General features: G+C 35.8%; 1 protein-coding gene and 1 pseudogene across 1 annotated transcript in view; both read left to right on the top strand.

Moving 5' to 3' along the window:
• LOC143656898 (uncharacterized) overlaps positions 1–13,325 on the top strand; it is a 76,642-nt gene extending 63,317 nt beyond the window's left edge. Inside the window, 7 exon segments of the mRNA XM_077128645.1 lie at positions 4,413–4,539; positions 5,339–5,434; positions 5,943–6,025; positions 6,472–7,624; positions 7,627–7,682; positions 7,684–7,740; positions 7,742–13,325. Coding sequence (XP_076984760.1) covers positions 4,413–4,539; positions 5,339–5,434; positions 5,943–6,025; positions 6,472–7,624; positions 7,627–7,682; positions 7,684–7,740; positions 7,742–7,810 — 1,641 coding nt within the window. The 3' untranslated portion in view covers positions 7,811–13,325.
• Positions 13,020–14,479, top strand: LOC143656900 (polypyrimidine tract-binding protein 3 pseudogene; annotated as a pseudogene).
• Positions 14,480–24,912: the final 10,433 nt, after the last annotated feature.

The raw sequence follows: 24,912 nt of genomic DNA, 5'->3' as shown, positions 1-24,912 counted from the left end.
CAGACCCTTCCAGTATCAAAAATTTAGAATTGCCATAGCCCAAGCAGCCCCAGTGAGAGGTATGGAAAGATCAAAGATGATGGTGGAATTATACATAGAAGATAGGACTTAAATGAATATGAATGCCAAATCATTAAATTGGTATCTCTTTTAGTCTCCAGTATTCTAGAGCAGCTAGAAGTTAAAACCTTAAATTGTGAAATTGTAACCCATGTCAGAGTCTGAAATATGTTCTATTTTTCACAAGTAATTGTGGTGCCATGCTTGAAAATCCATAGCTTTTTTCTATATATGTTATTGTTCACAAAAAAAGAAGGGAAAAAGTTAATTGTGATGATAAAAAAGTATTTAAGCCTGCTAGTCTCCCATATTCTGGAGCAGCTAAAAGGAAAAATATGAGAGGATCATATGGTAGCCCATGACAAACTCTGGGATCTAGCCTTTTTGAACAATGCTTTGAAAACCATTGCTCTTTTATTTCTTTACTTTGTATGTATGTTATACTGTACAATTTTAAAAGTTTAAAAAAAAAGAATGAAAACATAAATTTTCCTTACAGATATTGATCCAATTTCCCAACTTCAATTTTTGTAAACCAGCTTAATTCAAATGTTATAAATGGATACAATATGTTAGAAGAACTGTTTCCTTATATTAGATTAAAATGTGTAGCATTGTGAAAATTTTTCAAGATTTGAAAAGGACAGAAGCAATGAAGATGAAAAGAATCATCTTGAACAGACTGATAAGATGAAGATAAAAAGGAAAATGAAAACTGGTATTATAGGACTCAGAAAATGTTGACACTGGGCCATTTTATACACAAGAATAATCAGACTAGAACCATCTTTCAGTACAACTCTTTCAGTGGTCCCTGACTTGTGAGCCTGTACTAATGTTATTTAACATTGTCACATACAGCTGAGTTATGTAGAATTGAGGGAGGCAGCGTTTGCTGGTTGAGAGTTCTGTGTGAAGCCTGTTCAGTTCTGCAGAATTCTAGAATAGTGCTTTAAAGTTTCCCGACACTAATAAATAATAGATCAGTGAGTTGAATTTAGCTAGAAAGCACTCACTCGACAGTGCATTGGTTCTGTTCAAATGAATAATATAATGTTAAACAACTTTATAAATGAGAACAAAGGTCATCTATATATGAGAACAAGTCAACCCTAGTCATTATATATATGTATGTGTGTATATATACATATACATATACATATATATATATATATATATATATATATATATATATATATATATATATATATATATGTATATATATATACCCACACATATATATATATATATCATGGATGTTTCTTATCTTATGATGAGTCTATACGTTTACCTGAAATTGGTCAAAAAGATCATTTTAGTTATGGATGCTTGTTCTAGTTTGCTAGCTGCCAGAATGCAGTATACCAGAAACAAAATGGCTTTTTAGAAGGGAAATTTAAGCAGTTGCTAGTTTACAGTTCTAAGGCCATGAAAAATGTCTAAATTAAAGCAAGTATATAGAAACTTCCAAATTAAGGCACCAACAAGAGGTCACCTCCACTTAAGAAAGTCCAATGAAGTTCAGGGTTTCTCTCTCAACTGGAAAGGCACATGGCAAACATAGCAACATCTGCTAGCTTTCTCTCCAGGCTTCTTGTTTCATGAAGCTCCCCCAGTATGTTTTCCTTCTTAAATTCCAAAGGTCTCTACCTGCGTGGGCTTTGGTAGTTCTCTTGGCTATTTCATCCTTCTGAAACTTTCTCCAAACTGCTTCCTCACTTAAAGAATTCCAATAAACTAATTAAGACCCACCTGGAATGAGTGGAGTCACATCTCCCTCTAATCCAAATTTAATACCCACAACTGGGCAAGCACACCTCCATGAAAATAACCTAATCAACTTTTCAACCTATACACTGAATATGGATTAAAAGTAAATGGCTGCCTCCACAAGATTTGAATCAGGATTAAAACATGACTTTTCTAGGGTGCATAATTCTTTCAAACCAGTACATTCCACCCTCTGAACCCTAAAAAAGGACATGTTTTTCCATATACAGAATACATTCATTCCCTAACAACATCAAAAGCCTTAAGGCATTTCAGTAACAATACGAATATAATACAAAGTCAGAAACAATACAGAATCTCATGAAAGTCAGTTATAGGCATGGACAGTCCTAAGACAAAATTCTTCTCTAGCTCTGAACCTACAAAACTCAGAACAAGTTTTTTGCTGCCAACATCTAAAGGAGGGACCGTCAAAGGGTAAATATACATATATTTCCTTAGGGAGATATTGGAAGGAACACAGGGGTCACTAGACACAAGTCTAAACCTGCAAGACAAACTCTTAGATTTCAAAGTCTGTGAGTCATTTATCTTCAGGGTTTTAGAAAGTGGCAGTCCCACCATTTCCAAGGGCCTATGCAGTGGCCTGCCTGTCTCTGAAGGCAACCTTGGGGGACATTGGAGGGACTGCCTCTTTTCAGTTCCCATCCTCTCCAAACATTAGGGCTGCACCTGGGCTCTCTGCTATCTCTGGGCACATGTTCAACCTTTCCTTCTGGTGGCAGCCATGCTCTGCCCAATCCCCAAGGAATGTTCTCCACCCTCTCCAAGGCCTAAGCAGCACCACTCTCCCACTACAGTGAGGTGGAAGACCCATCCTCTGCCTTCAGGGCAAAGTCAGCCTCTCCATGTTCTTGGGTACCACTCTCCTAGTCCAGGGTTTCTTGACTTTAAACTTTAGCTTCCATAGTTTTGCCTCTGAAGTTATTTTTTCTCCAATTGGTTCCTTTTCTGTTCCTCTCAGTCCAGACTGACACTAGTTCTGTTTATGCAGATCCTACAACACTGTTGTTGACTTTCTATGTACTGAGTTCACATTGTGCCCATCAGACATAAGGAGTTTCCACAAATACTTCCTGGATAACTCCATCTCCAATCCTGGCTTTCTCTGAAATGCCTGACTCTGTCTACATTTGGCGAAATCATCACATAGGCCATTCTCTGGGGTCTCCCTTCCTGGAAGCCCAGAATTCCCCAGAACATCAGTTTCCGGTTTCTTTGTCCCCAAGAGTTCAGTGCTCAGCTTATCTCTTTCCTTTCACATTTCACTATGAGCTGTGAAGAGAAGCCAGGCTGTACTTACCACATTTAATTTGGAAATCTCTTCTGCTAAATACCCGAGTTCATGGCTTTTAAACTGTCCTAGCCAAAGCTATTAGTCAACTTTTCCAGATTATCTGCCATTTTAAAACAAGAATTGCCTTCCTTCCAGTTTGCAATAACATGTGCCTTGTCTCTACAGCTCTCTTCAAAGTGTTCTAGGCCTTCTCTGTCAAGTGCCTCACAATTCCACCATAATCTTCCCCTTATCCATTTAAACAGCCATTCCAACATGTTTGGTATTTGTGAACTGCAACAGCACACCACTTCTCCAGTCCCAAGATTATTTTAGTTATTGATGCTTGTTCTAGTTTGCTAGCTGCTGGAATGCAATATACCAGAAATGGAGTGACATTTAAAAAGGGTAATTTAATCAGTTTCTAGTTTACAATTCTAAAGACAAGAAAATGCTCCAATTAAAGCAAGTCTATAAAAATATCCAACTTAAGGTGCCAACAAGAGGTTACCTTCACTTGAAAAAGGCCGATGAAGTTCAGGGTTTCTCTCTCAACTGGAAAGACATATGATGAATGTGGTAACATCTGCTAGCTTTCTCTCCAGGCTTCTTGTTTTATGAAGCTCCCCTGGGATATTTTCCTTCTTAAACTCCACGTCTCTAGCTGTGTAGGCTTTGGTAGTTCTCTTGGCTATCTTGTCATTCTGAAAGTTTCTCCAAAATACTTCCTGTTTTAAAGGATTCCAATAAACTAATCAACACCCGCCTGGAATGGGTGGAGTCACATCTCCTTTAATCCAAACTTAATACCCACAATTGGGTGAGCACGTCTCTGGAGATAACCTAATTACCCTTGTAACCTATGGTGCTGAACAGGGATTAAAAATAAATAGCTACCTCCACAAGATTTGATTCAGCATTAAAACATGGCTTTTCTTGGACACATAATCCTTTCAAACCAGCACAGTGTTCTAGATCAAGTATTATAATCAGCATCAGGAAGTCAATATTACAAGTCTTTGGGGAAATTTCCAGGTGTATATCACACTACATGTCATATTCCTTTACAATGTAGTTGTGTGTATTCAGAAGGTCTTTGTGTCTGTGAATGTATCAGAAAGGCAGACAGCAGTTGAGCATTGAGATTTATCTTACCGGACTTCAAAACACATTTTTAGCTTTATATTCATAGTCTCTGCTTCCTCAGTGCTGCCATTTTGACCATCACTCTCAGGACTTATTTGAAGATGGCCTTATGAAAATGTAAATTTCTCTGATATGTTAGGAGTTTATGACCTTCAAAGATGTAGCTGTAGACTTCACCAAGGAAGAATGGGCATTGCTTGACACATCCCAAAGAAAGATGTTCAGAGAAGTGATGCTGGAAAATATCAATCATCTGGTCTCAGTCGGTGAGTCTCTAAAAACTTATCTATCATTGATATGTATCTGTCTATCTAATATATTTATCTATTCTCTGCTTCTGTAACTATCACATGTAAAATACCATCTTCTATTTCTTTGTTTCAAGTGCCTAGGTCAACTTTTCCATATTGTTGAATAACCTGTTTATATTCTTTATATTGTATTTTTATATTTAATATTGTTAATACATTGAAATTACTTTATAACATATTCAATCACCTGAATGAAATTTCTTTCTACTTACATGTAGTTCACACCTATAGAATTTAAACTTCTTAACCCAGTTTAATGTCTTTCTTAAATCTTAATCTCCAGCTCTCAGAGAATTATTGAGAAATTATTGAGTATTTTTGGAATGTATAAATAAGGGACTATACATTTTGAAATTACTGTTCTGCTCTAAAGACTATGTTGAGGCTTCAGAACACAAAAATAAAAACAACATGCATTGTTTTCCACATAGAGTTTAGATTGTTTTGGTGGAGTTTATGCTTATTGCTTATTTTTGAAAATAATAATCCACTGTAGAAATGTATAATTTCTTCCCATTTAGAATATGAAGGATCTGCAGTCTCTCTTTGAACTTCTGCATGGCAGCAACAACCAAAGGTTTGTTGTAATGAGAAACAAAGTCAGGAGTTACCTTTGTTGATGAAATATTGTTACTGTTCTGTATTCAAAGTGCTTTTGCCTTGCTGACCTTCAGTGCTTACTTTTTTCTTTCATAGCCTGCTGTGGACTTCATAAAGCACTATTATTCCAGGTATCTTTTTTTCCCACAAACAGGATGTCAGGTCTGCAAATCAGATGTGTTTTCCCAGTTGGCACAAGGAGAGACAGTGTGGAGAGAAGGAATGAAATTTCTCCAAAACCAGCATTCAGGTGAGTTCTAGAAACTTGAGCATCAGTAGTGGAAGTCAGTAAGTGAATACATCCTTGGAAATATCAATTTCAGTTTTCATTAAGTGAGTTATGATTTCTGAAATATAGGCAAGGATATTGGGGAAATTTTCTTCATATGTGGTCATTATTGTGTAAAGCTCTGTTTAAATGATTTAACTTTGGGAAAGGATATTCATGTATTATTGGAATTAAGCTTTCACATAATGAGTCTTGTTCTGGTTTTACTCTTGGAAGATTTTCCATCTTTTAACCTCCCTGACATCCCAACTTCTTTTTATTTTTTTCGTATTTCAATTCTGAATATCTTCTCTGATTTTAAAGTCCTATAATGTTTACTTCCATCTAGAATACTCCTTCATTTGATATTCTTTCTCAGCCAAGTGTCAGTGTTTGAAATTTATTGACAGGAGTATTTCAGATTTTCCAATATTTTTATTCCTGTAATGATACTCTAACAAATAATTGTTTTTTCCCCAAATAATTATAGGTGGGGAAATTGCCTGTAAAAAACAAGAAATGATATTAACTCAACTTACCTATAGGAAAGAAATTTCTAATGTCATGTCATTGGTAAGTATCTTGTTGTAGTACACCCTAGTATACCAAGTAAATATCTAGGAATTGAAAAAATGAGAAATTCAATGCAGTACCCTCACTGTAATTAACGTTGAAGTTAAAAATTAATCTAGCTAAAATCTGATGTTTTTTGTTTAGGGAAAAATTAAACTGAACACAAAACTCAGTTCTAATAAAAGATGTTTGCATAAATATTGTTCACATGCATAAACTTTCAAATGTCAGAAAGTTCAAAATTGATCATTAGTTCTGCAATTGGGATGGTATATGAGAGAAAATCTCTATGTATGAAGATACATAATGCATATATATAACGAAAATAGGAAGATTTTAATTTGAGGCATTCACTGAAGGATTAGTTGAGGATTTATATGTTGAGAAATGAAGAAATGTATGTATATGGACAAATGTTTTACAGTCTCTCATCCATTTCCCAACAGCAAATATCTCACACTCAAAAGAATTCCTTTCAATGTAATCACTTACAAGAAGATTCCACTCTCACATCTACAGTAACTCAACATGCATTAATCCCTGTGAGAAAGAAACCATATTTAAGTAAACCACTTGGAAAAGTCCTCAGTGACCAATCATCTTTTAATCAACATAAGCAGATTCACACTAGAAGTAAATCATATGAATGCCATCAAAGTGCTAAAGCCTTTATTACAAGTTCTGGTCACAGGCAATATAATGAAACTCAAAGTGCAGATAAGCAGTATGAATGCCTTCTATGTGGGAAAGCGTTCATTAGATTTTCTCACCTTAGACAACATGAGAGAACTCACACTGGAGAGAAACCCTATGAATGTCATCAGTGTGGGAAAACCTTCAGTCAATCTTCTCATCTTCAAAAACATGAGAGAACTCATACTGGAGAGAAACCCTATGAATGTAGTTTATGTGGAAAAGCCTTCAGTCAGTCTTATAATCTTCAACAGCATGAGAGAACTCATACTGGAGAGAAACCATATGAATGCCATACATGTGGGAAAGCCTTCATCTATTGTTCTACCCTCAGACAACATGAAAGAACTCACACTGGGGAGAAACCCTATGAATGTCATCAATGTGGAAAAGCCTTCAGGCGATATTCTCATCTTCAACAACATGAGAGGTGTCACACTGGAGAGAAACCCTATGAATGCAATACATGTGGGAAAACCTTCAGTCATTGTTCAACTCTCAGACGACATGAGATAACTCACACTGGAGTGAAATCCCCTGAATGTCATATATGTGGGAAAAGCTTCAACCATTATTCTTATCTTAGACAACATGAGAGAACACACACTGGAGAGAAACCATATGAATGTCATACATGTGGGAAAGCCTTCATTCATTGTTCTGCCTTCAGACGACATGAGAGAACACACACTGGAGAGAAACCCTATGAATGCCGTATATGTGGGAAAGCCTTTATTGATTGTTCTACCTTCAGACGACATGAGAGAACTCACACTGGAGAGAAACCCTATGAATGCTATACATGTGGTAAAACTTTTAGTCAGTATAATAACCTTAGACGACATGAAAGAACACACACTGGAGAAGAACCCTGTGAATGCCATACGTGTGAGAAAACCTTCATTGATCTGCCTTCAGAAAACATGAGAGAACTCACACTGGAAAGAAACCACATGAATGCCATCTTATGTGGGAAAACCTTCAATCAATATCATTTTAGACAACATGAGAGAACACACACCTGGAGAGAAACCCTATGAATGCCATACATGTTGGAAGGCCTTCAGTCATTGTTCTATCCTCAAGCATTAGAGAACTCAGAATCAGGAGAAACCCCATGAATATCAGCTGTGTGGGGAAGCTTTCACTCACATTTCTCCCCTCAGGTGACATGAGAATGCACAGTTGATAGAAGCCATAAGAATTATCTATAAGGAGACAATGTAACTTTTCTAATGTCATACAAGATGAAATCATTCAAACTTGACGACAACCTATGAATGTCATCAATGTGGCGAAATCCTCAGTCAATATTCTGACCCTAGATGGAAAGATAAGTTACACTATGCATTTGGAATATGGAAAAGATTTCAGCATAGCTTTAACCTTTAAACACACCAGAGAACTCACATTCTGAAGAAACCCTGTAATCAATATCGTAGTGCCTTTAGTCATCAGTACTGCTTCAGTCCGCATAAGAAAACTTAAAACCAAAAAAAAATCCAGGAATATCATCTTTGTAGCAGAGCCCTTAGTGGTTGGTCTGATAATACGCCATATGAAAGAACTTCAAATATAAATCTAATGGTAATGAAAAGTCTCGTCTACCACTCTAATAAGCAATAAACAAGTTGGGCTAATGAACCAATTCAACAAACAGGTGGGATACGAGATTAATGCACAGAAATCACTAGTGTACACTGTTTCTATACCACAGTAATGACCTGAGGAGTCAATTAAAAAGTTCCCACAATAGCAACTAAACAGATGTATCTAAGAATAAACTTAACCAAGGATGTGAATGACCTGTACACAGAAAACTACAAAATATTGCTAAAAGAAATCAAAGAAGACCTAAATAGGTGAACAGGTATTTGAGTTCCTGATAGGAAGGCTAAATGTCAAGAACTCAATTCTATCAATATTAATGTACAGATTCAATGCAATGCCAATAAAAGTTCCAACAATCTATTCGCAGACTTGGAAAAGTTAGTTGTAAATTTATTTGGAGGGAAAAGGGGTCTTGAATAGTCAATAGCACCCTGTAAAATTACAAAGTTTGAGGGCTTACACTTCCTGACTTTAAAGCTTATTATAAAGTTATGGTCTTCAAAAAACGTGGTTCTGGTACAAAGGTAGACATACTAACCAATAGAATCAAATTCACAGTTTGGAAGTAGATGCTCAGATCTGTGCTCAATTGATTTTTTACTAGACCCTCAAATCCATTGAACCTGGACAGAATTGTCTATTCTATAAATGGTGCTGGGAGAACTGGATATCCATATCCTAAGGAATGAAAGAGAACCCATACTTTACACCCTATACAAAAATTAACTCATAGTAGGTCAGAGACCTAAATGTAAAAGTGCCATAAAAACCTAGAAGTAAATATATGGAAGCATCTTCAAGACCTAATGATAGGAGGTAGCTTCTTAAATCTTACGCCAAAATCACGTGCAATGAAAGAAAAATAAAGATCAGTGGAAACTCCTCAAGATAGAATACTTCTGTGCTTCAAAGGACTTTGAATTCATATATCTGATAAGGATTTTTATCCAGTATATATAAAAAAAATCCTACAAGTGAATAGGAAAAGGACAAATTATCCAATTATAAAATGGGCAAAAGATATAAATAGATATTTTTCTAAAGAGGAAATACAAATTGCTGAAAAGCACATGAAAAGGTGGTGTTCTTCATTAGCTCTTAGATAAGTGCAAATCAAAACCATGAGGTATCTCGTACATATTGGAATGGCCATTAATAAACAGGAAATTACAGATGTTGGAGAGTATGTGGAGAAATTGTAACATTCATTGCTGGTGATTATGTTAAATGCTATAGCCACTGTGGAAGACAGTTTGGCAGTTCCTCAGAAAACTAAATATTAAGTTGCCCTATTACCTAGGAATTTCACTACTCAGTATATACACAGAAGTTCTGAAAGCAGGGATGCAAACAAACATTTCACACCAATGTTCATAGCAGCATTATTTATAATTGTTGAAAGATGGAAACAGTCCAAGAGTCCATCAAGAGATGAGTTAATAAAATGTGGTACATACATATAATGGAGTATTATATGGCAGTTCTAAGGAATGAGGTCCTGAAGTATTTGACAGCATAGATGAACCTTGAGGCCATACAGCTTGATGAAAGAAGCCAGGTGCAAAAACACAGACATTGTATGATTTCACTAATATGAACTAGCTAGACTATGTAAATCCAGTCTTAAAATGTAGTATATAGGGTAGCTAGTGATGGAAACCAGAGAAGGGGTGCTGTTACTTAATATGTACAGAATTGTTAATGGAGTCGAATTTACATATTTGCAAATGAATAGAAGTGATGTTAACTCATTACTGGGATGATAAGTAATAGTAATATAGGTGAATTTGATTAAAAGTGATTGTTTAAAGTTGTATGTGTAAATACTTGAATGAACCAGTACAGATGTAAAAAAAAATTATAATGGCATATATGGGAGAAAAACAGCTATTGCAAACTATGGACTATAGCTAACAGTAATGCTATAATTATTCTTTCATCAGCAGTAACAATTTTACTACACCAATATTATGAGTCAACAGTGGGTGAGATAATGTGTATGGGAGGATTTAGGTTATATTATTTATTTTTATTTCTGTTCTGGAGAAATGACCATGTTCTAAAATCAGTCTTGGGGATGTATATGCAACTATGTGATGATACTTTAAGCCAGTCATTGTGTACTTCACATTGTTTGTGTGGGGTGTGTATATCAATAAAATTTGAAAAAGTGTTAGAAAGATGTTGAATAAATAGGAACACATTCATTGCTGGTGGTAATATAAAATGGTGCTGCCACTGCGAAAGGTAGTTTAGCAGTTTCACAGGAAGTTAAATACAGAACTACCATATGACCTAACAGTCCTCTACTAGGTACATACCATGATTTGAAAGCAAGGACTCAGATACTGCACATCAATGTTCATAGCGCATTATTCATAGTTCCAAAAATTTGGAAGCATTGCAAGTGTCTATCGACCAATGAATGGATAAACAAAGTTAGTATATACATACTATGCATGCAATGGATTGTTATTCAGCTGTGTAAAGGAGTGATGTCCTCATGTATGCACCAGCATTGATATGATATTATGTTGAGTGAAATAAGCCCAGCAAAAAGACAAATATTGTATATCACTGATATGAATTAATCAAATTCAAAGAGTTAGAATATAGATTATTAAGGGATAGATTGGTGGCAGAGAATGGGGGGGTTGATGCTTAATTTGTACAATATTTCTATTTAGGTTAATTGTAAAGGTTTAGAAGTGGATGGTAATGATAGCACACTATCGTAAGTCTGATAGCACTGAATAATGTATGGGACTGTGCTATATGTGGAAATTCTGGGTCATGATTCTAGAAAGAAGATAAAACATGGAACTGTGTATAACATATCGAACCATATTATAGACAGACTGAGATTAATAGTGAAAGTATAAGAATATTCTTTCATGAATTAGAACAAATGTGTGACACTAATACAAGGTGTTAATAGGGTGGCATATGAGGATAATATGCCTATTGTAAACTACAGACTGTAATTAATAGTACTGTTTTAGTATTCTTTAATCAATTGTAGCAATGGTACCACACAAATGCCAGGTTTCAATAATAGGAGGTATGTGAAAATGCTGTATTTTTTACAAAAATTATTTTTCTGTAAACCTACAACTTCTCTAAGTAATTATAATAGGACATATTTTGCAAGCTTGGTGTTGGGTGTTTTAAATAATGTAATCCATGTAAATTGGTCCAGACAGTGCCTAGAACATGTATCTCTCACTAAATGCTGGGTACTTCTGTTAAAAAACAGTACAATTACAATATGTCCTATCATCAATTATAAGAAATGTTCCATACCAAGGTATTAGGGTGTATGTGAATAATGTATTTATGAATGATTGTTCTGTAAAGCTACAACTTGTCTAATAAAAGCTGTGGTCACTGATTGACCATACCCACCCTTGGTTTTGGGGAAGTGGAATTGTATGTACTGTCATTCTTTCACCAATGAGCTAGGCTGGAGATGAACCCCTCAGCAATCTGCCATGAAAGTATGGGATGGGCAGTGATACTGTTAGGGTGCATTTGTTAAAACAGATGAAAGAATATTATTAAAATTCTACTAAATATAGAACATATTTTACATCAGGGTTCAGTGTTCACAATGTAAAGTCCTATTTTTGTTTTAAATTTATTCTAGTAACATTTACTACCTAAAATTTCCTGCTAACAACATTCAAAGACAATTCAGTAGTTTTTATTACATTCATAAGATTGTGATACTATCAACATCAAAGTTTCATTACCCCAAACAATTTCTTTAACAGATAAGAATTAACTCCCCATTCCCTACCTCCATCCTGACCCTTGATATACCTGTAACCTAGTTTTTGATTCTATGAATTTGCTTATTCTAATTATTCCATATCAATGAAGTCATACAATATTTTTCCCTTTTCTGTCTGGCTTGTTTGACTCAACATAATGTCTTCAAGGTTCATCCATGTTTCAACATAATATTACATCAGGAGAGATATACATCATTGTAAGAAGAATGAGTAATTCTCCTGAATATGTCAGTTTTACTTACAGTATTTTATAGCAGACAATTCCTTGCCAATATTCTCTGATCCTAGAGGACTTTGTATAATTCCAGTTAATGCAGCATTGACTAAGGGAGCCAAATTTAAGTTAATAAGTGCAGTCACATTAGGAAAGCATTCATACCAACTGAGGAAGTGAAAAAGAGCACAATTTGAATTATATCTGGATGAAAAGTATATTTTTGGAGTAAACACTGATAATAAAATATTTGTGTGCCTTGAACTAGAGTGAGCTGAATAATGGAGAAAAAGATCCTCAATCACTCAAACTACTCACAGTAGGGTACAAAATGGATGAATATAATTTACAGTTAAATTCTGAAGAAAAATGGATCATTGACCTAAAAATGAAAACCTAAAAATCCCAAAAGAAAATCAGAAAACTAGGCAAACATGGGCTTGGCAAAAGTTTTTGCTTTGTCTTTAAGATAAATCAAAGTACAACCCATGGGGGGAAAAGGTTGATAAGTTAAACTATACTGAAATAAAAATGACAAGAAATGTAAAGGAAGTAGACCTCCCTGTTTGCCTTCCCTTGTTCTCCATCTTTGCCAAATTCCAAGTGATGTCATAAAAGCAGAGGTCATAAGATTAGGTCTACCATTTGGCAAAGTAACCTTTTGATGTTGAAAGGAAAAATCCAGGTTTTCTTAGACATGGCTTCTGGGGAAGCTGCTGTTACTATGGGAAATTATTACATTACCTGTTACTCCTCACCTTTGAAGCCAGCTTATTTGTATTCAATATTCCAATCACAGAAATCTCAAGGCTGACAATTTGCTAATTAGCCAAGAACCCAAGCTGCATTGCAGGCCATCAGTGCTGTGCAGTCAGGAAGCCTGGCCCTTAAAGGATCTCCCTGCAAATTAAGGCACATTCCTGCCTGGGCAAAGCCCTGTGCTCTGAATAATTATTGAAATCTCTTTTACTCATTCTGGAAGTTTTTCCTCAGGTATTTTCTAAATCTGGCTTGGTCAGTAATATTATGATCTTCACAAATAATCCGTTTCAAGCCTTGCTTCAATATGCTGGTGATAATGCAAATTATGTTAAAATGGCTTTGGGTGGTCAGTATATCAATACTGCATGCTGCACTCTGCTAACTGATATCTAGCCTTAATGTGAAATATAATAATAACAAAAGCAGAGACTTCACTCAGCCGTTCCTACAGGTGATGGCCAGCCATCCCTTGAACCCCCATGATTGCTCCTTCTGGTTCACCCAGTATAATTTCCTCACCATATGCTGGGTCTTCTGGATTTCCCCCATCTATTGGGTTTCCTCAAACTATATGTCTTTCAATCCTAACTGTTCCCAGAGCTCTTGTTCCTCTCACGATCACCTCCTCTGCTGTCACTGGAAGAATGGTCATTCCTGTAGCCAGTGGGATGCAAGGAAATTTTGTTCTGATCACCAATTTCAATCCTGTTCTTATCCCACCAAATGGACATTTTATCCTATAGGGTATATGAAGATTATGTTTAATAAGAAAGAAAATGCCTTGGTTGAGATAGCAGATGCAAATCAAACTCAACTAGCAATGAACCATCTGAGTGGTGTGGAAAAAGTGCTTTGTGCTACATTGTCCTAGCATCAAAAAGTTCAGCTTCCTTGAGAAGGACAAGAAGACCAAGGTCTGAATAAGGATTTTAGCAATAATCTTTTGCCTTCCCTTATAAAGCCTTGTTCTAAAAACTTCCTGAATATCTTTAAACCAGCAGCCACATGCATCTTTCCCATATCCCCCTTTCTGTTAAAATCAATAATCTGAAGAATCCCATCACAGACATTGGTTGTCTAGTGAAGGCTTTTAAATTATTTCAGAAAGATTTAAACATTCTACACATTCAACTGGGATCCATGGGAGAAGCAATCCAGGTCCCCTTCAAAATCACTTGGCAAAAATCACTAGCTGTGAAATGTTCTCCTAAACTGGACCATAAGTTCAGTAAAACCTTCAGGCATAGCCTGAAACAGCTCAAAACCAATTCTGCCCCTTTCATAAATATAACTATTAAACTTTTGCTGGTTTTGATATTCAAGTATATTTTAAAAAATCAAGGGGTGTTCTTTTTCCATTTTCCCCCTGCCAATAAGTGACCAAATTATGAATGTAAACTATGAATTTACACCATAATTTCTATGAAAATGAACTTCAAAAAAATTAATTCCCTGTATTAAGTTGAATTTCAAGAGGACAGACTTCCATTTACTTTAGGTCCAGATTAGCCTCATGCAACATCTCTGAACTATACATTAAAAAAATTTTAATATGTAGACTTTTAAAATTACTATATGTAACTGAAGTTATTTATGACTAAGTTTTAAACTTTGTAATTTCAGGAATATGACCCCATAGGGATGATGTCCACTTATAATTTATGTCAAGTGTTTGCCATATCTTGGTAGTTAATCAGGAACAAATTGAATTATATTGGAATCAAGTTTATATAAATTTACAGGTTTCCTATTGACTTTCCTTGCTCTAGAAGACAATCCTTTGTATAATGCATATCTTTATAGTTTAAAACTATTTGGAGAAATGATGTCTCAATTGTCCCCAGGGAAATTAATTGACTGCCAACCAGGATATATTAAGATCAGAATATTTCATAATTTTAATATGAAAAATAGTTTAAAACTTCAAAATGACACTTGTTTTCTAATAATACCATATGTTCTTAGAAAATTTAAAAGGAAAAATAATCTAACTTATCTGCTTTTTTAGTTGTTTTGGAGAAATATTTCCAACTTTAAGGAAAATATTCACATCTATCATATGGTTTGACAGATTTTTTAAGTTTTTTGTAATTAATTTTAAGGAGGTTTTGTGCCACTAATTTTGATACTTTTCAAAATTACTCTGTATTTGTTTATGTGCCTTATGTGTTTATTGATACAGTAAGTTAGAGTTTTATCTAAGTATCTCGAAAGTTGTGTTCTAGGCTTGGTGAGCATTTTGGGTTTTTTCCCTTTTTTGGTAGGGATTTTTTTTATTATTTATTTTTAATTGATATATATGTAAGGATTTTAAAGATTTTTCATTGCAATTTTTAATGATTTTCAATAAGTATAGTTTTTATTCAAATTTTTCTTGCTGTGATGCAGAGATGGGATGGAGGGTGAATGGTCTGGGGTGTAACACAATGCACTTTCATAGACCTTTTCACATTGTGAAGTCATTACTGGTTATGGCATACTAATTTTGAGCTGTAAAAATGTAATGTCAATTTCTGGATCTTGTCTAATATTTATCACCCATGAGAATCTCTCTCTCTCAGGGTTATTTGTTTTTTTCTTAGTGCTCAAATGAGACCTTGGGTTTTCTTTGTTAATATGACTTCATTACTGAGTGCTCACATATTTGAGGGTTGAACATAAGAGTACATTTTAAAGTTGCTCCAATAATTGTATAATGTAAATTTGTTTCTTTTTAAAAGGAAAATATTTCTTAAAATTATTTCTTCAATGCTTGGTTGGATTTTTAAAATATTTTTATTGAGATCTCTTCATACACATACAGTCCATCCAAAGTATACAATCAATGACTCACAATATCATCAATATTGTGTATTCATCACCATGATCATTTTTAGAACATTTGCATCACTCCGGAAAAAGAAATAAAAGGAAAAAAGAATAAACTCCTAAATCTCATACCCCTTAACCCTCCCTCTCATTGACCACTAGTATTTTGATCTGTCAACTTTTTTTACCCCTTATCCCCCCTATTATTTATTTTGGTCCTTATTTTTTTACTCATCTGAGTGAGCAAGGCATGATAACAGTATAATGCGGTGTAGAATTTAGTTCACCCCTAGAGCAGCTAGTAAATAGCTAGGAACTGCATGAACAACTATTGGGAGTATATCAGTGATCAGCCATACATCATACACTAGTCTGGAATGAGTGGAACAGCTGGGATCCCACATAGAACTGTAAGTCTCCCAAGCCACAAATGCTGTTGCCCCTCCCCCATGGGCACAGAAAACTCCTTTCCCCTCTGGGAACCAGCCTGCTGTGCCTGTGGGGAGAGGGCATGTTTTCTCTCAAGCAGAGAGGAGGCAGGGCTGATGGAAACAGCTTTTTTAGTTGGACAGCATAAAATACTGGAAAATGGCTGGGAAAAGTGGCACATAATGCCTGGTGACACACAGAGCCTGGAGACACACAAAGCCATGTACCAACTCCAGCTCTTGATTGGCAAACCTGGAGAGCTGGGGTCTGGTTCAGAAAAGGCTTTACTTTTAAATTAAAAAGATGTACATATATACATCTTAACAGATCATTAGATAAAACTGTGAATGCACTCAGGCTTCAGCACTGCCCCAAGGGTGGAATTGAGGCATATCTGAGAAACAAATAGGTGAATGGAAACAATTTCCTAAAGGGTCTATCTTCCCCATGGAAAAGAGGGTGGGGCCCGGCTCAAATGGCAACCCTTCTTCAGGGAATTCAGGCCACAGGGCTGTAAAACAAGAAACCTAAGCCCACCCTATACCTCAGCCTCTGTGTCAACCTTGCCCTGGCAGGGAGAGGCTGCTGAAATTAAAGGCACCACATCACTTTACACTGGTGGGAAGCTGCTAGCAGACAAGAACCACATGCAGTACATGATAGGGAAAGCAAAGTCTAGAGGCTTCATGGGAAAGTCTGACAACTTGCTTGGTCTCATCCTCAGAGAAACTTGATACTGGCTACTCTCTTCTCCTGAAATAGCCTGTCTGATCTGGGAAGATCTGACTGGAGTTGATCATATCTGTAGAGACCCTCCTCAAAAAAGATTCTATATAGACAGGACCAGAAACAGAAAAAAAGTGCTGAAAAATTCTGATCAAACTACCTATGCTAGAAGTCTAAATAAGTTGAACTGAATGCCAAAGTACAGATATAGAACAATGGCATCCAACAAGAAAGCCCTAAGTAAGTGAGAATGACTTCTAGATGAAACTAACTAAGGAAATCGAAAAGCCTAGACACCAGAAAAATATAACAAATCATACTAGGGAAATCAAAGATATGGCCCAGTCAAAGGAACAAACCAACATTCCAAATGAGTTACACGAGTTGAAACAACTAATTCAGAATGTTCAAACAGACATGCAAAATCTTATCAAAAATCAAATCAAAAGTTAAAGAAAGATGTGGCAAAGAAAATGAAAGATATAAAGACACTGGGCAAGCATAAACAACTTGAAAGTTTGAAAAAAACAAATTGAAGAACTTAGGGGAATGAAAAGCATGACAGAAGAGGTGGGAAAAAAATAGTGGGGACCTACAACAGTATATTTGAAGAGGCAGCAGAAAAGATTACTGAACAGACAGGACATCTGAAATCCTAATCACAAAAGAAAAGATAGGCAAAAGAATGTAAAAGCATGATCAGGGTCTCAGGGAATTGAATGGCAAGATAAAGTGTACAAATATACATGTTATGGATGACCTGGAAGGAAAAGAGAAGGGAAAAGGAGCCATTGGAGGAAATAATCACTGAAAATTTCCCATCTTTTATGAAAGACATAAAATTCTAATCCAAGAGGTACAGTGTATGCCAAACAGAATAGCAAGGAATGGCCTTTAAATCTTGGAACATTTCAGTACTTTTCAGGAATTTATGTATGTATGTATATGTATAGAGAAATGAAAATACACACAAATATACAGTATTCTGATATTGTACAGAATGAATATTGCATACAACTGATTTATTTTAAAAAGTTAAGACTTGGAAAGTAGAAAGTTCTTCAAAAAATAGGATTTTTGAAGCCAACAATTTGCATCTAAAATTATCTGTAGCACATGTATATTTGCTGTTTGAATTATAAAGGTCTACAGACTTTGTTGATATAGTTTCAGTAAAAATAATTTAAAAATCAAAGTGGTGGGAAAACTAAGTCTGTGTTTTTGTTTGAGCATGCATTTTATTAACTATCTTCTAAACAGTGGTTTATTTTCACTTGCTCTGTCATAGGATAGGCAGCAATGTTTAAACATTGAATGTATCATCACAGTTTTTCTTCTAGTCCCACACAAAATATATTTAGACAAAGATGAAAAACTCAAAATGTAAGTTTTTTCCCCAGTGAATCACTTAAAAACCTTCAGTTTGCTAAACTATCAGATTATCTTTTAGGAAACCTAATGTATAATATTTTCAAGATGAAGAAGAAACAGCATGGCTTGTATAAAAACATTTCTTAGCCTTTTCTTTTTCTGCCAGACTTATTCTACTACTGTACTAAAGGATGCAGTTTAGATTGCACAAAGCTTTTCCTTTAAAGAAAATTGAACTCAGCTGTCTATTTGCAGTGTTTTCTTTTTTTCAGAGCAAATTCTAACAACTAGTTGTGAATGGTATAAAAAATAGAAAATTGCTAAATATTAGTTTTGTGGGGTTTTCTACAGGGAGAAAAAGCAGGATGAATGTTTACATGCTTTCTTGAGTAGTCTTTATTGACCTTTTGTTCCTATTTCAAACTAAAAATAATGTCAGTATACTGGTTTTCAGGAAATATGTATGATATAGTTTTTAAGAATACTGTCCCACAGATTATTCATACTAAGAATGGTAAATGCATAAATGTGGTCTCAGCTACATTTTTGCCTTCATCACACTATCACATAATACTCATTTTATAAACATTGTTCAGGTATCCAAGAAGAAAGCTGCTCTCCATCTTTGTGGTAGTCAGCTTAGTTTTTATAACCTGAAGCATATGGTCCAGAGAACAGGATATTTGTTGATAATAACTATGATTGAAAGCAGTTTATGGCAAGGTTAAATCAGTACTGTAAGCAGATTATTTGTTTTCAGTTCTTTGCTCTATGTAGTAGTTATAGTAATAAATATTTAAATAGCTATTCTTTGGTATCATTTTACACAAATCATATTGTGGCTTCTTTTTCCATTACTATTGTGATCCAGTTCCTTAGAAACTCATACCACAACCTAAAATGACAAATTATAAAGATTGCTGACCCAGCAAAGTTTTGCATCAAAATGTCACCTCATTGCTCTGGCTAAAAGATAACTGTCTGTTCAGCATTTTCCCCCATGCTCCTTTCTGAAAAAAGATCATGGGCAATGTGACCCTTGCTTCCTGTCCTGGTTTGAAATTGTTATGTACCTCAGAAAAGCTTTGTTCTTCTAATCCTGATTCAGTATTGTAGGGTTAGATTGTTTCCATGGAGATATAATGTCAATTATGGGTGTGACCTTTTTGTTTAGATTGAGATCTGACTCCGCCCATTCAGGGTGGGTCTTGTTTAGTTGACTAGAGTCTTTTAAAAGGGGAAACATTTTTGAGAAACCTCAGATACAGATGCTTGAAGAGCACAGAGATGCAGACATTTGAAGATGCTTGGAATATTGACAGATCAGGCATCTAGACATGGATGTTTGGAGATAGAGAGCCCAGCAGATGTCACCGTGTGCCTTCCCATGAGATACTAAGCAAGCCAGGACCCAGAGTTGTGTTCAAGAGGAGCTAAGTGAAGGCTCACAGACACTTAGAGAGGAGACCATTATAATCAGAAGCTGGAAGCAGTGATACCAGGAACAAGGGCCAGCAGACACCAGCCACATGCCTTCCCATGTGGCAGACAATCAGCTTTCCTTGAGTTAAGATATCTTTATCTGGATGCCTTAGTTTGGACATTTCTATGTCTTTAGAACTGTGAACTTGTAATTTAATAAATTACCTTTTTTTGTAAATTAATTACCTTTTTAAAAGCCATTCTGTCTCTAGTATTTTCCATTCTGGCAGCATTTAGCAAACTAATACACTTTCTGTTTCCTATTCTGAATAGACTACTTAGAGAAAATGGGGGTTTAAATGTGAACAGAATGGATTAGGAAGACAAGATTAGATGGGCATTTTCAATACAGTACTGCATTCAATGACAAAAATAGGACAGCTATGAGTCTCTGATATTGTCTTATGTTTTAACTAGTCTTCATAAAATTCCCTTTTTCCATTGTTAAGAATGTTCATCTAACAAAAGAAAATACTTTTAATATTTCTGACAATACTTTTTTAACCAGGTCAAAAAAGAAAAGTTTTGGGGAACAAGCTAACATATAAAGTGTTTTACATAAAACATCAGTTGTTTTATATATTTTGAAAAGCAGTTGTACCAGCTTTCATTTGTAGCCATTTGTGGCAAAGTAAGAATTCTAACTGTTGAAATATGTTATTAGTTGTCTCTTTGGACCACTGAAAATTGCCTAGAATTGAGTATGCTGATGATTGTACAATGAAGTAAGGGCATTGTAAAACATTCCCTATTTTTTTTGGACATTATTCATGATGCCCAATAATTGGAAGGGGTCAAAGTGTACAGTGACTTAAAAGCAGAAAGGTTAACTGTGATGTATGCATATCATGGAATATTGTGTAGCTACAAAAAGGAATGATGTCATGATGCATGCAATGAAGTGAATGAAATGTGGGTACATTGTGTTGTTCAAAAGCAATCCAGAAACAGAAGAACAAATATGACATGGTCTTTTCTATGAAATACTTATTTTAAAATTGGAGCCCAGGGTGAGCCACATTGGCTCAGAGGCAGAGCTCTTGCCTGCCATGCTGGAGACCCAGTGCCTGTCCATATTTAAAAAAATGGAGTCTAGACTATAAACTCTTATGGCAGGGTCCAGAGCTGTAAGTTTATTTCTAGATTCTGAGATGCTGTACTGTATGTGTATAAGCTAGCATTTTCCCTGGAACTTTGGTCACCTCTGTGATGCCTGGGACTCAGAGCTGGAGCTCTGTGGCTGTGAAAGTCAGCATTGCTATAAACAGTGACTGTTGAGGTGGCTGAAGAGGTTAGGCCTAAATTAGACATAAAAGCAAAGCCAATCTGATTGGGACTAAGGTAGACCAGACTACAAGGCAAAGGATGATAGCGCATGTATTCTAGAGCTTCACTTACTGTGTGAGACCAAAGGCAGAGAGAATTATCATGTCTTGAACCTAAATGTTCTGTAGCACACTATCTAGAGCAACTGTCTGGATATCTCATTTACATAACCCAAACACATGGAGCTCAAAACCAGAACAAGGTGTGATTCTGTATTACTCGGTGGAGTGCTCAGATACATCCCATCTTGAAAACCTTTGGTGCTCTTCCAAAGATTAGGGACTGACTCCAAAGAAATGAGCTAGGTCCTTGATTTGGGGGCTTGCCCTTATGGAGCTTGTTTCTGTAGTGGTGAAGCTGGGATGATCTGTGGGTATGCCTAAGAGTTGCTTCCAGAAAGCCTCTTTTGTTTCTCAGATGTGGACTCTTTCTCTATAAGCCCAACTCTGTAGGGAAAATTATTGCATTCCCCACTATATGGAACATGACATTTGGGAGTGAGGGTCTCCCTGACAATGTGGAATGTAGCTCTAAGGGATGAGCCTTGTCTTGGCACCTTGGGATTAACAATGAATTCCAGACCAAAAGGGGGAAAAGAAAGGTAACAAAACAAGGTATCAGTGGCTGGGAGTTTCAAATGGAGTTGAAAGTCTATTCTGGAGGCTCACTTCTGCAAGCTTCAGCTGGCTATTGCTAATTGTCATGGTTTGCTAAACCCCAACCAACATCATGCCTTTTAGCCCTAAATATCCTAGGCTCTAATTGAGATTCTATAAAAGTTTTATGCACTAAGTTTACTTTCCTGAAGCACATAACCTCCAGAGGGTTCCTAGGCTAGATGAGCCCTGAAACCCAGAGGAGCCAGGCCTTTCTAAGAATATCAATTAATTCCATACCCCATTCTATATTATTAATACCTCTTTTCAATGAAAACATTAGAATGACAATAGTCTGAAGATCTCTATAGAGTGGGAAAAGCATCAAAGGGGGAGGTATAACAGAGAAGAAAGGATGTAATAAATTAGAATGACTTCTGTATCACTATATTGAGATTTCTGTTAGCCTCCAGTGTTTTGAAGCAGGGAGAAGAAAAATCCTGAAATTGTGGACTGGTAACCCATATAAAAACTATGAAATTTGTTCTGTAACTATTTTTAATAGATACTTTCAAAATTATTGCTTTTTCTTTTATATGTATATATATTTCACAATAAAAATGTTAAAAAAAAAAAAAAAAGATGGTGGTGGCTATGGCCAATGTAGAGAATGAGGAATAGAGAAGTGGCAGTTGTGGGCATATTCTGAAGCCAGGGTTGGGAATTCAAGAAAGACTCCAAAAACATGTCCTGAAAACCTGTCAAGATGGAGTCCTTATACAGGGAAAAGGGGAGATTTGGTGCAAGCAGGCTTGGGGTAAAAATCTAGTGTTTGGTTTTGGCTTGGTATGTGTACACATAGAGTTTTCAGGAAGGCAGTGGAACTGAATAGAAAAGTTTTGATTGAAATAAATTTAACATTCATGCAATATACAGGATTTTTAAAGTCTAGAGACTGGATGAGATCAACAAGGGAATGTTTTGCTGAGGAAGAAAATTAGTTCTAGGACTGATTCTGGTTTCTAATCCAATGCGTAATTTCTCAGATAAATAGAAAACAGCAAAAGAAAAAGAAAGGAAAGGGCAGTAAGGTTGCATTTAAAACAAAACAAACAGGAAAATGTGATGATCTGGAATTTAAGTAATGGAAGCATTTCTGAAAGGAGGGACTGTTTTTGTCAAATGTGGCTAGTCAAATTAGTGAGCTTTAAAAGCTCTTTTTGTGGTGATGGGTATGTTTTAAAATTCTCTTCTGATTATGGTTCCACAACTCTGTACATTTATCAAAATCAATTAAATCTTTACTTAAAGTGGGTGAATTATAGACATATAAATTGCATGCATATAACTTTTAAATGCAATTTTATTGGGATAGATTATGTTTTCCTATACCATATAATCATCCAAATTGTTCAATCAGTAGTTCATGATATCACAAGATAGAAGTGCATTTATCACTATCGATTTTCTTAATATTTTCATTACTCCAAAAAATAAAAATAAAAATAATTGTAAAAAAAAAGAACACATGGAACATTCCTTACCTCCCTCCCTCTATTATTTATTTATTTTGTCCTTTTTTTCTTACTTAATTGTTCATAAATTGGATAAAGGGAGTCAGTCACAAGGTTTTCACAGTCACATAACCACACCTTAAAAGTTCCATAGTTATTCAATAATCTTCATGAATCAATGTATTGGATTATAGTGCAACAGTTTCAGGTATATCTCTTTAGCTACTCCATTATCCCCAAAACTGTAAAGGGATATCTGGATACTCTGTGAGAATAACCTCACAGAATAACCTCTCAACTGTTTGAAATCTCTCAGCCACTAGAACTTTATTTTCTTTCATTTCTCTTCACATGATGCCAAGGCCAGGCTCATCTCTGGGAGTCATGTTCTACATTGCCATGGAAATTTACACCCCTGAGAGTCATGTCCCATGTATGAGGGAGGGCAGTGAGTTCACCTCAGAGAGACCACATCTGAACAACAAAAGAGGCTCTCTAGAGATGACATAGACATAATTATAAGTAGGCTTAGCTTCTCCTTTGCAGGAATGAGTTTCATAATGGCAAGCCCCAAGATTGAGGGCCTGGCTCATCAAATTGGAAGTTTCCAATGATTGCAAGTATATCAGATCTTCCTCAGGTGGGGGGTTATTTCCACTTTTTACCCCAGCCCTTCAAGGGGACTTTGCAAATAATTTTTAATATTCTTCCCAGACTACTCTGATACCAACTGGTACTCTTGTACCAACTGGTACAAATCAACAAGCTCTCACTCCCTATCAAGGTTACATGAAATTATGTGTTTGAATAAGCTGACCATACAAGTTAAGTTAGATCATGTGCTACCAAAATATACATTTTGCACCAAATAAGCATCTCTTTTTTTGGTCTTACACAGAAGTTGAAATATTAAAGTACAGTGAATATCATTCTTTACCCTTTAGTCTGCTTTACTGTTGTCCTACCTGGATCAGCTTCTGAGTCTCAGGTGTCACACATATACCTGAAGTTCCAGGGAATGACCAGGTTATACACAGAGAGCACAGCATCTCAGAATTTAGAAATAACAGAACTCTAGAATAGAAGTAACTTCTGTAGGAGTTTACAATATAGGAGCCTCTATAATTGGCCTTCACCTGATAACCTATGCTCTTGGGTTCAATTCTCAGAGTTGCCACATTATAGTTAGTCCATTTTAGTGAGGCATAATATTTGTTTTTTTGTTTCTGGCTTATTTTGTTCAACATAGTGTCCACAAGGTTCCTTCACCTATTGCATGCCTGATGACTTCATTCCTTCTTGCAGCTGCTCAGTATTCCATTGTATGTATACATCACAGTTCCCCCTTCTATTCTTCAGTTATTATACCCTTAGGTCACTTCTATTCATTACAAAGGTTAACAATGCTGCCATAAACACCAGTGTGCAAATGTCCATTTGCATCCCTGCTTTCACTTCCTCCAAGTATCCACTTAACTACATAGTTGCTAAATCATATGGCAACCCCACCCACAGCCTCCTGTGAAGCCATCACACTCCTCTCCAGAGGGTCTGCACCTAC

The sequence above is a fragment of the Tamandua tetradactyla genome, chromosome 15 (genome assembly GCF_023851605.1).
Source record: "Tamandua tetradactyla isolate mTamTet1 chromosome 15, mTamTet1.pri, whole genome shotgun sequence".
In the NCBI taxonomy this organism is placed as follows: Eukaryota; Metazoa; Chordata; class Mammalia; order Pilosa; family Myrmecophagidae; genus Tamandua; species Tamandua tetradactyla.
This window is presented reverse-complemented; position numbering and strand designations above follow the sequence as displayed.